A 13,979-nucleotide genomic window follows, 5' to 3' on the forward strand; every position below is an offset into this window, starting at 1 on the left:
TTCATCATCCTCAAGGTCCTTTTTGCTGCCCCCTTCTTTGGGGGGACGTTTGCCCCACCTGTCACAGCTGCCCACGAGCTAAATGTGGGTGTTGTCTGAGGATGCCGTTCCAGGATAGGCACTTCCAGAATGTGAATTCTTCCATGTTTCTACCATCGTCTTTTGATTGTTACAATTAGAAGATGTGAATGCTACCCCAAAACCACTGTTTAACATGGATGGAGAGGGAAGTGAAATGTGACATGCGTGATCTCTGCTGGCACATTATGTAAAATGTTGTTGCTGCTATGTGATGATTCTGGCTTTCTTCGAATACTGGATGTAAACTGGACGGTGTAATGTGGAATTTAAATGGCAGAGCTGGATGGGAAGAGTTCAAATGTTACCTGCACTGATCTCGCTGTTAGATCAAAGCCCTCTGCAGCTCACAGAAGTGGGACACTATGCTAAGCAGCATTTTTTTTACCCATTTACAAGGTTTGATCTCTGTGGCACTTTTGATAAAAATATATAGCACAGAGTGAAAACAAAGCAAAAACTGTCACTGAATTACTGATCAAAATAAACCGCTTTCTGAAAAGTGACTAGACTCAGGTATGGATGGGGATGCCAGTGGAATGTTCCCCAGGCCTGGGTGAGCCCCTCTGCAGTGACCCCAGACTTTCTGGTGGGATGGGAATGTGTCTCACCCACTGCTCTTCTCAGCCTCTGCTGCACGCCTTCTATGACTGTTAAAATTGTCCCTTGGGTTTTGGCTCTCAATCGTGTTGTCTTTCAGAAATTACTACCTTCCCACATCAGGATGAGCCCATATCCTCTATGTCTTTTGTCTTGTTACAATGTCACCTCAAAGGGAGGTCAGGCATTCCCTGGATTTTTGGCAATTATTGCTGTGTGATCCAAGTAGGGCATAAGGTAAAAAAGATAATGTGTGTATTTCATAGCTTATGTCTGAGAATAACAGAAAGAGTTCAACACATTTGGAGATCTTTCCCAGTGACAGATTATGCTGGACCCTGTTGTATTCTAGGTGATCTACCAGTACAAAAATTTGTTTCACATTCCAACTCCTAATGGAAAAAACCCACTGTTCTCCATCTGTACCCAGACATATAAAATTCCTGAGGTAAGGTCAAGAAGGCACACAAAGAGAGCTGTTGACTATGGGGATGAAGGACAAATTGGACCAAAGGAAAAAAGAATTTTCTGAGGGAAGGGAACCATGTGCTGAGTTACAAGAAAATCTTTGTTTCTAACTCTAGGTCCTTCTTCAGTTATCAGCAATGATGACGATTCAGCCAGTCCCCTCCACCACATCTCAAATGGCAGTAACACTCCGTCTTCTTCTGAGGGGGGTCCTGATGCAGTCATTATTGGGATGACGAAGATTCCCGTCATCGAAAATCCCCAGTATTTTGGAATTACTAACAGTCAACTCAAGCCAGACACCTGTAAGTACAAACAACTGTGTGTGTTTCAGTCATTCATTTTACCTGTGCGAGTGCTGGGGCTTCTTAACACAGCTAGCAGAACAAAGTGCTCTAAATTCCTGGGAGTGGAAGGGTGGGGTTAAAATGTGTTCAATTTGTTAAAGGTACATGGGATGAACCGCTTTACATCTGTTAAAGCCAAATTCATCCCGTGTGATGAGTCAATCAAGTCAGCAGTGTTATGCTCAAAGCCTGATCCACATTCCATCCAAGTCACTGGTTGCCTTTCCATTGATTTCAGTGGTCTTTGGCCAGTCCTGTGCTCTGAATGTGTTATTGGGAGAAAACAAATCCTGTGGCAGAAGCAGAAGTCAGTATTGTTACATACGCACTGCTTTTAAATTGATCGTATTGGCAATGAACATAACCTAACTTTGAAATCTGAATATTTGTAAAGTTATAAGAATGACAAGGGTTAAAACTTCAATTCTTTTAATTTCATTGTATAATTCAACCTCTACAGCCGGAAAAGATGTTGAATATTTAAAAGTAGAGCAGAAAGTTGCTTGATGGACAATAAATGTCACATATGAATTCTTTCATGTTCAGCTAGAAACAGGTGAAATGTGAAAAAATATGAAGAGTTCAACATAATTAACTATGGATAGTTAAAAAAAAAGTATCCCTAACTTCAGCTGCTATTCTTCAAACCTAGTAACATTTTTAGAATTGGACATCTGAAGTGTTGATTTTTGCACCAGTGATTAGCATTGTAGCAGATAACTGAAAAAATTCCTGAAGGATATTGTTATTAATGGTAACTGCACTGCTTATTATTTTTCATCAGTACATTAAGGTCTTTAACTGTTTCAGAGAAGGTTGTTCCTGCCTCTTTTTTCCTCTTTTTTTTGTGTGAACGTACGTAAATTTCTGAAGTTTCTCTGGGAAGTCGGTCCACAGATTCCCAGTATAGCCAGTGAGCAGAGGGCTTGCAACTAAGGGATGCTGCATCCTGTCTGTATCCTACCCTGAATGACACCACTTCATAGCATGAATTGTAGGCTAGGGGCTTACTGCCAAGGTCAGAAACCTTCACCTCCAACTTTGCAAAGCTTAAATGTCGTAATAGGAATCTTTCTTGACCTGTGCACGAGGGCATGTATGCATCTGCATGACTTGTAAGGTTGCAAAGACTGATGCTGGACTACCTACGTATCTTGTGAATATTAATGCTCATCTACATCTAAATTGTTGCACTAAGCACAATCCACAGAAGATGTTTCAGCAATTCAATGGAAGATCTTTTTCTGCTTTCTATTGTACATCCCTGGTGCTTGCTCTTACCATAGCATTTTTGTGTGGCACTATTTTGTGATTAGAAATGCCCCATTATCTCTTCTACCAGAGGATATTTGAATAATCTGGCCTAGTATATGCAGTGGGATGTGTAAGGTAATCACTGAATTGCTGGTACTTGATCAGCCCAAGGAAAATGTTATACAGATGCATTCTGATTAGAACATTTAATCCTGTGAAGAAGAGAAGCTACTAGGGAATCAGAAATGGGCAACATGCCCGCTAGAGCTCTCTAATGTTATAAAAAAGGCCATGCTTTTAAATATGAGGCTACTGTGCCTCCGTTCGCAGCTGCATTAGGCAACATTATAATGGCTTTAAATAAACATCAGTGATTACAGAGTATTTAACTTTCAGCATTAATGTTAAAATAACATACATGCTGTTCTGGGGAAAAACCCAAACTGTACCCAAACACAGAATTCTCTCACATTTATTAAGCTGAGCATTAAGTACAGACATATTAAATCACCGCTGACTAGTGCTAAGTAGGTCCTGATCCTAACAATATGTAAGTCTGTGTTGTTTGGTCTTATGTGTTGCAGTGAAACTCACATGGTGTTGGGGAAATTAATGACAATACGTGAAGTTCAGTTTGTGCATAAATGCTTGCAGGGTGCAGCTCAAGACTTTGCTACGGTGCTCTGGGGAGGTTTATGGGGCTGATGCGCTGCATTCTGCCACATTACCATGGTGGTCCCAGTCTTTGTGGTTTTATTGCTTTAGCAGAGAGAATCGGGTAAACTGTGGCAGTGTATAAGCCAAGGCAGATTTCTCCTAGCACACTGAGTATCTGTCCAATTAAGAACGTAATTAAAATCGTCTCAGACAAAAATGGTATTCCCATAAATAATTTCACATATACTTTCTTTCTGTGTCTCTCACTCTTATTATTACAGAGCTGCACTTGTCCTTTCTTAACCTGCCAACCTTCTCCTGATGTGTATATCTGGTATTTATAAACCTCTAAGCTAAGTAGCTCTTATACCTTTTTCCTCTTTACAATAATGCCAGCTCCAGATGTCATCTGGTTTCTCATCTCCAGCAAGATAATTAACATTTATTTCCTATCTCGTCTAAGTTCCGTTGTCCGCTACCATTAAACACAGCAATCACTGATAGTCATGCTGGAAAGGATTCTTACGTATTTAGCATATATTGGTCTGTGGAAGGAGGTGAGACGTTGAGCTAGGTGATTCTGTACACAGATCATATCGCAGTTTTCACAGAAAGATGAAGGAGTATGTCTGCTGTGAATAGCAAGTCGACTTTCTTTTTTGTTATCTACTTAAGCCAAATTTTGACTTGTCTACAGATAAACATTTCTGAATACAGTGGTATCAAGCTCCATTGCAAAGTATTAAAAGCGTGTGTATTTAAAAGGACATTAAAAAGTTGGTTGCAGTCAATTTAGTTCGAAATTCCATCACTGTATCAGTAAATTGGTACTTTCACTACTGAATAGCTAAATCCCAGAGAGTGATGGCTTCTAAAGAGTCAGTCTCAGGCTAAAAGTTAAAACACTTTCCTCCTGTTGAGAGACAGAGTTTGAGGTGGGAAAAGCAAACTGATAAAGACCAAAGACCCACTGATTTGAGGGGCTGGGTTTCAATCATCACTCAGGAGGACTGAATTTCTGTCCCAGATTTCAGCACAAATGCTCATCTGTACCTTTAATTGACATAACGGTGGAAAATTACTTTTCATCTTCCAACTGGGATTGGCTGATATGTCCCATCATATCAGCTGCTCATCATCTTAGCTACCCGTTTTCCTCACCAGCAAACTCACTGATGCTTCTTCAGCAGTTGTTTGTGTGACACCCTGTCCCGGCACTCCTGGCTTTTCTTTTCCCTGCCATGTACCCTTGGTTGCTGGTGGCTGGTGGGCTTCTCTGCCACTCCAATATCCTAAATATTTCCACCTTGAAAGTTTACAGTCTGTGGTGCACAGACATGTTTCAGACACATACCAGACTTCTTGGTTCCTTTTTGTGTCAAATCCAAAGGTTTTTCCTTTTTGGCAGTACTTGGCTAACAGTAACAACTCTGATTTCAGTTGTGTGAGAGAGAGTCCGCAGCCTGGATGTGGTGAAATGCTCTTTGCACTTAAGTCATTATAAACCAGGTTGTGCTGTATTAGCGTGAGCCAGCAAACCTCTTGCCTGGGAATTACCAACAGTATTCAGTTGTTGCTGTTGAAAATTGGGCCCTAACTTTGTAGTGAAGCAACATCACCAGGTGCAGAAACCTTGCATGGATGGCAAACCTTGCAAAGGTTTTTGTCCCCTGAAATTAAATGGATGATGTAATATCTTGTAGGCATAGATGCTATTTCTAGATGGTTAGCTTCGCTAATTTTATGAGATGTTACAGCCCCTAAGTTATTTGGTATTTTAATTAATACCATGGTATTTCAAAAATCACTCTTCTACATCTCTGCACAGAAATTGTAGTTGCCAACTATATCACCCCATTACTATTACATTTCTGTGATTAATGGTGGAAATGCAGTCAGTAAATAATATTGCTGTGTTGACAGTAATGTGAAAAGCAAAACCTGAGGAGGGGCCATGCATAAAACATCAGTGGAAGTGCCCAGGATGAGATTCTGCTTGCAGGTGGTTTTTGGGATTTTGGAAATCAAATTGTTCTCTGAATACCACCCCAGTAACTCCCACCCATGCCCCATGAAGTCACCATGGTTGTTTCGGTGCAACTGAAAGGAAGGCTGGAGCTTTGCCCTTTTATGGAGAGGTTTGCAAGCTCCAGGGTTTATCGTTGGGTGTATAAATAGCAGCTGCACTGACATCAGTCTGCTGATCCATACTTGCAACTCACTTGATTTCATCCCTAAAGATATTATCAATGATGGAAAATAGCATACTGGGCAGGCTTGTTGACTTGACAGTGGATGGTTTAGTGGCAAGATGTTTTCAGCGTCTGGCCATACATATAGCCATTGCATTTCAGATGATGTGGTAATTGTGGCTTTCATATGGAAAATTTGTATATCTTCATGAGGTAATCTTGCTATTTCATTTATATTTCTGCAGTTTGGGATTGTTTTCCTTAAAGTGCAGGAGTGTGAATGTGTGATTTGGATATTTATTATTGTTGGCCTCTGTTAGGGAAAGTCTGAAGCTGATTACAAGTTGGTAGAAATAATTTTTGTAAATTAATTTTGATTTATTTTGCTGATCTGAAAAAATGAATTTACAGTCTATAGCTCCAGTTCCACAGTAAAATTGCTAGTTGCATATGCAAATTTTAAAGACAGAAGTTTTTAGAGCATCCCTCTTCTATCCCATTTTGAACACTGAATTTTTCAATTTGTGCTTAGGGATTTTCACTTACGTTTCAGGAATTGTAACACCATTTAGTTAAAAGTGAACTCAGTCATTTTATGACTTTCCTTGTTCTTTAACTATAGATTTCTTTTTAATATATACGTAGCCAGGATTTGGTTGTCCCCGTTAGGCAGGAAAGTTGCAGCAATGCTCTGCTTCAGTCCACCACCTTCTTGAATGACTTTTACAGGATAAAAGAAGCAGGAGTGTTATTCTTATCATTTTGTAGAATCATAGAATCATAGAATGGTTTGGATTGGAAGGGATCTTAAAGATCATCTAGTTCCAACCCCCCTGCCATGGGCAGGGACACCTCCCACTAGACCAGGTTGCTCAAAGCTCCATCCAGCCTCGCCTTGAACACTTGAGGGATGGGGCATCCAGAGCTTCCCTGGGCAACCTGTTCCTGTGCCTCACCACCCTCACAGTAAAGAATTTCTTCCTAATATCTAATCTGAATTTCCCCTCTTTCAGTTTAAAATGGTTACCCTTCATCCTATCATTACACTCAATCATAAAGAGTCCCTCCCCACCTTTGCTGTAGGGCCCCTTTAGGTACTGGATGGCTGCTATAAGGTCTCCTTGGAGCCTTCTTTTCTCCAGGCTGAACAACCCCAACTCTCTCAGCCTGTCTTCACAGGAGAGGTGCTCCAGTCCTCTGATCATCTGCGTGGCTCTCCTGTGGACCTGTTCCAGCAGGTCCATGTCCTTCCTGTGCTGAGGACTCCAAAGCTGGACACAGTACTCCAGATGGGGTCTTAAAAGAGTGGAGTAGAGGGGTAGAATCACCTCCCTTGACCTGCTGGCCATGCTTCTTTTGATGCAGCCCAGGATGTGGTTGGTTTTCTGGGCTGCAAGCGCACATTGACACCTCATGTTGAGCTTCTCATCAGCCAACACCCCCAGGTCCTTGTCCTCAGGGCTGCTCTCAATCCATTCTTTGCCCAGCCTGTATTTGTGCTTGGGATTGCCCTGACGTGCATGCAGGACCTTGCACTTGGCCTGGTTGAACTTCATGAGGTTGGCATGGGACCACTAATTGGGCCTGTCCATGTCCCTCCGGATAGCACCCCTTCCCTTCAGCATGTCAACAGCACCACACAGCTTGATGGTGGTGTCAAACTTGCTGTGGGTGCACTCAATCCACTGTCTATGTCTCCGACAAAGATGTTAAACAGCACTGGTCCCAGTACCGAACTCTGAGGAACGCCACTCATCACTGTTTTCCATTTGGACATTGAGACGTTGACTGCAACTCTTTGAGTGTGGCCATCTAACCATTTCCTTATCAACCAAGTGGTCCATCCACCAAATCCATGCCTTTCCAATTTAGAGACCAGGATGTCACGCAGGACTTTGCAAATGCTTTGCATAAATCCAGGTAGATGATGTTGGTTGCTCTCCCCTTATCCACCAATGCTGCAGCACTGTTGTAGAAGACCACCAGATTTGTCAGGCATGACTTGCCCTTGGTGGAGCCATGTCGGCTGTTACCAATCACCTTCTTATTTTGCATGTGCCTTAGCAGAGATTCCAGGAGGAATGGTCTTGCCCAGCACAGAGGTGAGGCCGACCGGCCTGTAACTCCCTGGGTCTTCTTTTTTTCCCTTTTTGAAAATGAGGGTTACGTTTCCCCTTTTCCTGTCAGTGGGAACTTCACCAGACTGCCACGACTTTTCAAATATAATGGAAAATGGCTTAGCAACTTCATCCACCAGTTCGCTCAGGACCTGTGGATGGATTTCATCAGGTCCCATGGACCTACGTACCTTCAGGTTCCTTAGATAGTCTCAAACCTGATCTTCTACAGTGGGTGGTTCTTCATTCTCATAGCCCATTTTTTGCCTTCTGCAACTTGGATGGTGTGGTTAGAGCCCTTGCCAGTGAAGACTCAGGCAAAAAAGTCATTCAGTACCTCAGCCTTCTCCATATCCTGGTTGACCAGGTCTCCTATTTCCTTCCAGAGAGGGTCCACATCTTCCCTAGTCTTCCCTTAGTCTTCCCTTTATCTCTGATGTACTTATAGATGTTTTTCTTGTTGCCCTTGATGTCCCTGGCCAGATTTAATTCTATCTGGGCTCTAGCTTGCCTAATTTGTTCCTTGCCACTCGGACATTTTCTCTGTATTCCTCCCTGTCTACCTGTCCTTGCGTCCACCCTCTGTAGGCCTCCTTTTTGCTTTTGAGCTTGTCCAGGAGCATCTTGGTCATCCATGCAGGCCTCCTGGCTTTTTTTGCCTGACTACTTCTTTCTTGGGATACACTGTTCCTGAGCTTGGAGGAGGTGGTCCTTGAAAACTAACCATCTTCCTTGGGCCCCTCTCCCCTCCAGTGCCTTTTCCCATGGAACCCTGCCAAGCGAATTCCTCAGCAGGCCAAAGTCTGCTCTCCTGAAGTCTAGGACACTCCAGAGCTTGCTGGGCATCCTCCGAGCTGCCCTAAGGATCTTGAATTCTACCATTTCATGATTACTGCAGCCAAGGCTACCCTTGAGCTTGACATTCCTCACCAGCCCCTCCTTGTTGGTAAAGACAGGGTCCAGCTTGGTTCCTCTCCTCGTTGGCTCCCCTACCATTTGAAGAATTTGTCAACACATTCCAAGAACTTCCTGGATTTCTTGTGCCCCGTTGTGTTGTCCTTCCAACAGATATCAGGGTGGTTGAAGTCCCCCATGAGGACTGTCTGTGAACACAATGTCACTCCTATCTGTCTATAGAGAGCCTCATCTGCTCTGTCGTCCTGGTGAGGTGGCCTGTAGCAGACCCCCACTGTAATGTCACCCACCCCGTGTTCCCTTTAATCTTGACCCATAAGCTCTCTGTTGGCTCTTCATCCATCCCCAGCTGGAGCTCCATGCACTCCAGCTGTTCATTGACATAGAAGGCAACACCCCCTCCTTGTCTCCCCTGCCACATAGAAGGCAACACCCCCTCCTTGTCTCCCCTGCCTGTCCTTCCTGAAGAGTCTGTATCCCTTCATTCCAACACTCCAGTCATAGAAGCCATTCCTCCACTTCTCCCTGTTGACAATGAGATTGTAGCCCTGGAGGCGTGCACACATATCTAACTCCTCTTGCTTGTTTCCCATGCCACATGCATTTGCATAGAGGCATTTCAGTTGGGCACCTAATTAGACTGACTTACATGCTGGAGCAGCTGCATTTCCTTCATGCTGCGTTTCTTATCATAACTCCCACAGTACTGGACTTACTTCTTTAAAATCATATGTCTTGGAGTCTGGCGATGATGTCAGATTTCATTTTAGAATGAAAAAAATGTGAGGAAAAGCTCGAGAATGTGAGCCAGACCCCAGGAGGCTGAGAAAACAGGAAAAAAAAAATCTGGATTTGTTTTTCTTCTGTTCATTACATTGAGATTCTTTTTAAACTCAGTTTCATGATTTGGGAGCATTTGAGCATGGCAGCAGCATGTGAGGGTGCAGAGCTGGCCCTGCTCTGCCAGCCTGGGGATACAGCCCTGGCATGGCTGCCACAGAGAGCAGAGGGGAACAGCCAGCCAGATACTGGGATCCACTGAGCTGCATTTCCTCTCCCAGGCTGTTTGTGTAAGCTTGGAACTACTTGTAGTTCAATACCCAGTTGTTTCCATTGCTCTGATCACTCACACCCTGCAAGGCAGACTGGTTTCTCTTCGTTTTGGAGTAGGCTGAGAACCTTCTCTCCAGCCCTAGCAGTGTGCCATTTGATATGAAGAAAGAAGTTGTTTGTATTTCCAGGGTGGGTTCAACAGAAGGAGATGTGGTCACACAGTGTGTATTCCTCAGGCGTTCTTGTCTCACAGTACCATAGCAGAGCCTGGCCATATTTCCTTGCTGGGTGCACGGGCTCTCACTGCAGAGCTGAGACATGAGAGTCTGGTGATATGAAAGCTACAGGCGAGAAGGAAAATTCACCAAGACATCCTCTGCACCACTGGGATATGCTAGGCCTCTGACCTAGAGCAGTAGATTTGTTCATTTCTGCGTGCTGCTCATCCTGCACACACAGTGTCCTGCAGAAAACAGCAATGCACAATGAGCACTGCTGCAGCTGACAATCTCCATTTGACTTTGTTTCCCATCTGACAAATTTTGGTGTGTTTCACATTGTATCTGTCACCCTACACTCTCCTACAGTTTTGAGGAATAGGGGTAATTTTTGACAAACATTACAGGGTAAAAAATAGGCTGAGTTGGTCCCTGTGCACAGAAGAAGAGTCTTCCAAGAGAAACACTCTGTCAGCATTTCCATCTCTTTTGAAAGGCTTTTATATCTGAGTGACCACAAAAGAAAGGCTGCTGTAGTGGTTTCTTAGCCAGCTAAGACCTAAGCCTGGGGATTTTCCATTAACTCCCAAAGTTCACAAAGATGAAAATTTGTAAGCAGCTCATTTTCCTATAAAAAGACACCATGACCTCAACAGCCAGAATGCAGAGGACCAAAACTGATCAATCTTAGTGAAATCCAGACTGAGAGGAAAAGCCTTGCTGTCCAGGCTGAACTTGCCAGTCTTGACATTCATCAGTAGTCGGGATTCAGAGGTTGGGAGGCTTAACAAGACATTGACTTAGGATCTTCAGATGCTGAAAACCAAAAAGCTTTAGATGCTGAAAGCTGAACATGGATGAGGTTGAGATTACAGGGAGGAATATACATAAAGTATTTACTGCTTGTAAATTGTGTGCTTTGCTCTGGAGATATTTTATTGGCAAGGTAAATGTATGAGAGAGATATTGTCTGAATAAAGATACAAAGGTATATGAAGGTGTATTTTGTCATCTTGACTAAATAATTTTGTAGTTTGATTGCATGTTTTAATCTCTGCTTGCAGTCACCATTTAAAATGCATGTCTTTGCAATTGTTCGTCAAGTCATACATATGTCAGAAATCGGGGATGTATTTCATTAGTTGCATTTGACTTTTGTTGACTGGATGAGAGATTTATCTCCCAGACCATAGCATAGTGAGTCTCGGATATTTTTTGTGGTCATATATTTCCTTTGCTCAACAAATCAAATGTAACAGGTAATACATAAATCCATGAGAAATTAGATTTTTTTAACTTCTGCTTCTCATTCTGAGATTCATCAGACCTGTGTTTCTTTTGTTTTCCAACGTAATGGAAGAAGTTGTCCCGAAGGCAGAAGCCTTCAACTTGAAAAGCATGCATTTCTACCTCCTTAAAAATTCAGAACTGGATAGAAAGGAATATTTCCACATTTAGCGTAGAGGTGAACCTACAGAATCACTTTTGTCCCCAGAAGGTACTTGTGTTGAAGTCTTAATCTATTCATGAAGTCCATTTACATCTAATAAAAAAGGCAAGAAATCATGCTTTCAGCAAAATATTTGCATTTCATCACAGAGAATGTTGTTCTGTGACCTGAATTATTCGGTAAACTACTTGCTCTGAGAGTCCAAATGCTGGAAGTGCAACTGCAAGAAAAACCATCTTGGACTCTGATCTTTAATTTATAAATAGCATCAGTGTTATCACCTGGAAACACAGCATGTGAAACATACTGGCTAAATAGTGGATGTTATAAGGAGATCTGGGCAATGGAGATCCAAAGTATGCATTTCAACTACAGAGACAGAGTACAAGGCAGGCCAGCGTGAAACGTACACTCTCAGGAAAGTGTCCAGTGTCAAAATTCAGGTAGGGTGTGCACCTTCTTGTGTAAATTCATCCAGTAAACTTCAGGTAAGCCCACTGCTCTTCTTCAGCAAAGCTCTGAAATGCACTGTCAACATCAAGCCAACCATGGGCTTGATGCAACCAAGAGCACACTTAAGGACTTTATGAAATATAAAGTGAAATTAAACACGTACACAGGCATTCTCTGCAATTAGGGTATTAGTCAAGATCAAAAAAACACAATGTGGTGCTTTTTTAGTAGGTGTACATGCCAATCTCAGTGGCATTGCTACATTCAGTTTGTCATTTGACAGTACATCTGTATCAGAAATACATACACTATTTTGGCACCAAAATATGTAGTAATAAGTAAATGACAAATAGCACCGTTAATATTGTAAAGATTACATTATGCCTTTCAGACTCCATACTGCATACTAAGTTCTATGGATGTTGATTTTATATACAGAAAGCTGCGTTATATAAAAGCATAATGGAAAAATAACATGACAGACGTTAAATGGGTTGTCATATTTAAGCTGAATGGAAAAAAAAAATAATCCATTGTGAAAACCTGCTTATCACGAGCCTAAGCATGAGAGCAGGATTGGGCCTTGGATTTATTCCTTTATGTCAATGAGAGTTTTGGCTGAATAAGAAATACGGATCCTAGGGGAAGCAAGGTAGTTTCAGTAAGAATAAAATAAGAAATTTTAAGTCTAATAAATACTAGAGTGTGAGAAGATCAGATGTAAATCAAATAACTTTGTAACCAAAATTATTTCATAAATCCGACTTATAATTTTCTTGAGATCATCACCAAGCAAGTGCATCGTTATTAAGAAGCATGAGTGTGTAAAATGCAGTTGGCCCTGGGCACAACCTCACCCAAAGATGAATTTTGGGAGAAAATGATCAGGAATACGGTTGTCCACAATAAGCATCCGTTAAAACAGGGTAGTATTTATTGCACTTGCAGTGTGAGCCATGTTGGTTTTCAGCTGTATATAACATCTTCACACCTATTGCCAGTAGCTGTCTCTGAGGAAGTAAGGCTGTAACTGCTTTGAGACTGTGACCTGTGAGAGGAGTTTAGCTCTTCTGGAGGAGACCTTGTGGTTGGCTTTGCAAGTTTGCAGATGTGCCCAGTGTGCAGGGAGGCCCTGCATAGCAATGGGTTACGTTACACCTGGAGCCATCGGAACAGGAGATGGATCCACAGCCCACTCTGAATATATGCATGCCCCTACTATTTACGTGTTTCTGTGTGTGAATGAGGGTTTATTGGCTTGCATGGCAGCCCATGCGCCCAGCAGGAGTTCACCTGCTCTGTCCCTCCCTTTCCTATATCATTTGTACTCTGGCTATCAGATTCTGTGGGAGAGGTTCTTTCCCCACTGGTGCTGGATCCATGCAGCTGGTATGTGGAAAGCCCTGTCTCTCCCCGCAAGCAGGGGGGCTTATCAGCTTCTTTGGGGTGGCTAGTCTCCCAAACCCTTTTTATTCTGTGGTCCATGCAGCTCAATTGTCATTCTGTCTTGAGAAGCCTTTCCCAGAAAAAATGCCACCAAGGTTCATAAGGCTGATCTGGTATATTTGATTTGGTTTTGACAGGGTTTTGCAGGGGAGCTCCTTATTGTTTCATGCTTAGCTGCATGTGTGTTATGAGCATAGGGTGGGCCAGCAGCAAGTGGAACGTAATAGCCATTTAAAATGTTGTCAGAGATAAAAGTAACACAGGTGGTAGTACTCTGAAATACTCTGTAATATTCTTCAAATAATTTTTTCAGCATTAACTTGTTAATTAAACCTCTCAATGGGCTTCTCATTTTCCACAGCAACAGTTGGGGAAAAATGATAATGCTGGGTTTTTTTCACTGGAAGGTGTTTAATTAATATGCCTGTTTCAGTTTAGACATGTATTCTGTATAATAGAATACCTGATCTCAGCATTTTTGACTCATTTAGAAAATACAATCATGTGGGTAGAGGATTCCAGGAACACGCTTATGTCATTAATTAACACAAATAAAACCCCAACTGTTGAAATGTATCTTTATGATAATCTTTTAGAGCCCTCCCTTTCTCACTTTCCCTTAAGCTAGTTTTCTTTTGGTTTGTTGGACAGAAGAGAGAGAACCTTTCAGTACCAGCTGCTCTGTCTGCGAAGGGTACCAAAGGGACCTCTGCTTAGTGGGACTATGACTT

General features: G+C 42.4%; 1 protein-coding gene across 4 annotated transcripts in view; it reads left to right on the forward strand.

Annotated features, from left to right (window-relative positions):
- NTRK2 (neurotrophic receptor tyrosine kinase 2) overlaps positions 1-13,979 on the forward strand; it is a 206,380-nt gene that overhangs the window by 116,312 nt on the left and 76,089 nt on the right. For all 4 annotated transcript variants that reach the window (XM_074571083.1, XM_074571082.1, XM_074571084.1 and 1 more), the window contains one exon: positions 1,263-1,451. In XM_074571083.1, coding sequence (XP_074427184.1) covers positions 1,263-1,451 — 189 coding nt within the window. The remainder of the gene's footprint in view (positions 1-1,262; positions 1,452-13,979) is intronic.

The sequence above is a fragment of the Larus michahellis genome, chromosome Z (genome assembly GCF_964199755.1).
Source record: "Larus michahellis chromosome Z, bLarMic1.1, whole genome shotgun sequence".
Classification (NCBI taxonomy): Eukaryota; Metazoa; Chordata; class Aves; order Charadriiformes; family Laridae; genus Larus; species Larus michahellis.